General features: G+C 37.6%; 1 protein-coding gene across 1 annotated transcript; it reads right to left on the bottom strand.

Annotated features, from left to right (window-relative positions):
- Positions 1–305: 305 nt before the first annotated feature.
- On the bottom strand, positions 306–2309 carry LOC143569258 (uncharacterized). Its single transcript, XM_077055220.1, has 2 exons — positions 1577–2309; positions 306–1488 (listed from the first exon to the last, which is right to left on the bottom strand). Exons 1-2 carry the CDS (start codon positions 2307–2309, stop codon positions 371–373), a joined length of 1851 nt encoding a protein of 616 aa, XP_076911335.1. The 3' UTR covers positions 306–370.
- Between the last annotated feature and the right edge of the window lie 334 nt (positions 2310–2643).

The following is a 2643-nucleotide window of genomic DNA, read 5'->3' as shown; positions in this document are numbered from 1 at the left end:
TCGGTGAACGTACAAGTGATTGATTGGATATGTATTGACGATTCCCAGATGTTTGGATGTGATTTCATGGATCGATTCGTGAAAACATATATTCATGTATGTAATGTACGTTAAGGCATTAGTGTATTAGATTTTTCACTATATATAAAACATGAACAAAAAACTAAACCATATAAATCAAATCGTTTACAATTAAACTTGTTACTTTACCCCATGTGAATAAAAGTATCAGATACAACGATTTGGCATCACAAGTTTGTCTGATTTGATATGAGAAAAAGGAAATGGTTTACTTAAAACACCGAAATGTAAATACATGTATATAAGATACAAGCTGATACAATGCAACACTTGAACAAATTGAGGTTAATTAAGGTTGGGTAGCAGATTCTTTGGCACACTCATAATGAATTCTAAACTTGCACAGGAAGCACTTAAGGATCATCTGACGCTTCAATTCATTACGACATGCATTGCATTCACCATCAGCATCAATCCCTTGTACAAAGGTGAGAGGGTGCTCATGATCTATGGTGTCAACTGTTTCTCCAAACTTGACATTGATATACCAGAAGATAGTATCATAACGCATAGAAAGGAGTTGATAAGTAGATCGTTCACATTGACCTTTTACAGGTGCACAAGCAGTGTGAATAGACGAGGCACACCGGTTGCAATGATAGAACCAGTCTACAGGGTTGAATGTAATCTCGCAAACCTCACAATAGTATTCGCTACTATGGTTCTTGACTGGATAGTAGCTTAGAATCAGTGAATGTTTGTCGTACCTGTGCCTTATCTTTCTGGGTAATAATAAAGCACACTTCATATGCAAATAATAATCACAAATGGAACAATGAAAGTCCCCACGTCTTACAGACCACCACCTGCATGCCTTACAGCTCTCCCCTGGTGAATACTCTAATCTTTTGAGGAGATGGTTAGGGTGAGCTTCATGTTTGATTTCATTGGGTATGAATCCACAATGGATATCCACATAGTATTTGCATTCCTTGGCCTCGCATCCATATGCGAACCCATTGCAAGGTAACTTACAAATGTTACAATTAAACACACCCAACCACTTTCCAGTGACTTTTGGCAGAAGAACAAGCTTGTGTTCTGGATGGTCGTGACGGTTTTGTATTTCATAGGGTAGCCTCGTGCACCACTCATGAACAACAAAACCACAATGATTTTCAGTGCACTTGTAAAAGGGCATGTTGGTAATTGGCCTCACACATCCGTCACACAATAGTTCCACTTTTTTCATTGGATCATGGAGAGAAACTGACCCATTAAGGAGTGTGTCCAAACGAATCAATGGATGTGGATGACTAGAATGCGTGAAAATTTCGCTTTCAGTAATTGATTTGCCTTCGTTCATAAAACGATGCTTCAAAAGGTTAGCACTCTCATCAGGAAATGGAAAGGAGATTACATCAGGATGATCGTCGTCTTTAAAATTTTTGTGAGTTATCCAGACACCTAATCAATGAATGACATATTTAAAGTTGAAACTTAATTTGACAAGCACAATATTTAGTATGAAAAAAGCATAAATAATAATAAGTACCTGCGGGCATCAAGATAGAAGATGTAAACGCATCTTTCCTTGAAGTTGCACAGTCAACATGGACATAATATCGACATTTGTCACATCTGTAATTCCATTTGTCGAATAGGAAACGTTTATCACAAACCATGCAACAGGGAAAGAGTTTATCCTTCAATTCAATATAAGGAAATGAATATTTAAGCGTAAGTGAATGAGAATGACGGAAACTTCCATCCGTAGACTGTTGGATAAGTAACGTAGTTGGAAGCAAAGCACAATCCAAGTGGATCCTGAAACTAAAACAAGTGGTACAAAGGTAGAAGGTTCCACTATGTTCATCACCACAAGCGTTACAACCAGATATCATCCGACTCAAATAGCGTTGTAGTCGGTGAGGGTGACTTGGGTGCTCCATCTTCTGCTCATACATGGTAGCACATATTATGTCCATGTTGAATTCACAAGTGGAACAATGATAATTGTAGAACTTTTTTCTGCTAATATCGCAAACAGAGCATATCCATTCTTCATCAGCAATGTTAACTTCAGAATTTTCTTCTGTGCGACTGGACTTGAGATACCTGCGATCATCTAACTTATATTGCTTGGACAATGAAAGATTGTGGTCAAGATGTAACGGGTGGTTGTGATGGGTTTCAGGAAGTTCTGCACAATATTTGTGTAGGGTGTAGTCACATGTCTCGCAGGAGTAGTAACATAGATGAAATGAATAGATCTCTTCCTCACACATTTTGCACGTGCCAAAGAGGCCCTTTTTCACTACAAAATTTTCATCACCTTCTTCTTCAAATTTATCTTCATCTTCAACTTTGTCGTTGTCTTTATCTTTATCTTTATCTTCAACTTTGTCTTTATCATTATCTTTGTCTTCATCTTCATCTTCATCTTCCTTGTAAGAGTTTTCCTTGTTATAGTGAGGCTGCAATGGAACAAGGCTGAGCGGATGCCCGTGACTAAAGTGTATGAACGGCTCCATTTCTTTGCCATCTTCAACGGTTCAACATCCAAAGATTAAAAACATTTAAAATATATGTGTTATGCAATTGATATAAACATGGCATATC

This window comes from Bidens hawaiensis, unplaced genomic scaffold (genome assembly GCF_021521415.1).
Source record: "Bidens hawaiensis isolate Kalapana, Puna unplaced genomic scaffold, B.hawaiensis_p1.1 tig00024433_1, whole genome shotgun sequence".
NCBI lineage: Eukaryota > Viridiplantae > Streptophyta > Magnoliopsida > Asterales > Asteraceae > Bidens > Bidens hawaiensis.
This window is presented reverse-complemented; position numbering and strand designations above follow the sequence as displayed.

Bases quoted from the DNA above. Each gene is read 5' to 3' on its own strand.
- LOC143569258 (XM_077055220.1), bottom strand. From the start codon at position 2,309: ATGTGTGAGGAAGAGATCTATTCATTTCATCTATGTTACTACTCCTGC. The intron at 1,489-1,576 runs GTACTTATTATT...TTCATTGATTAG, and splicing joins TTCTATCTTGATGCCCGCAG to GTGTCTGGATAACTCACAAA.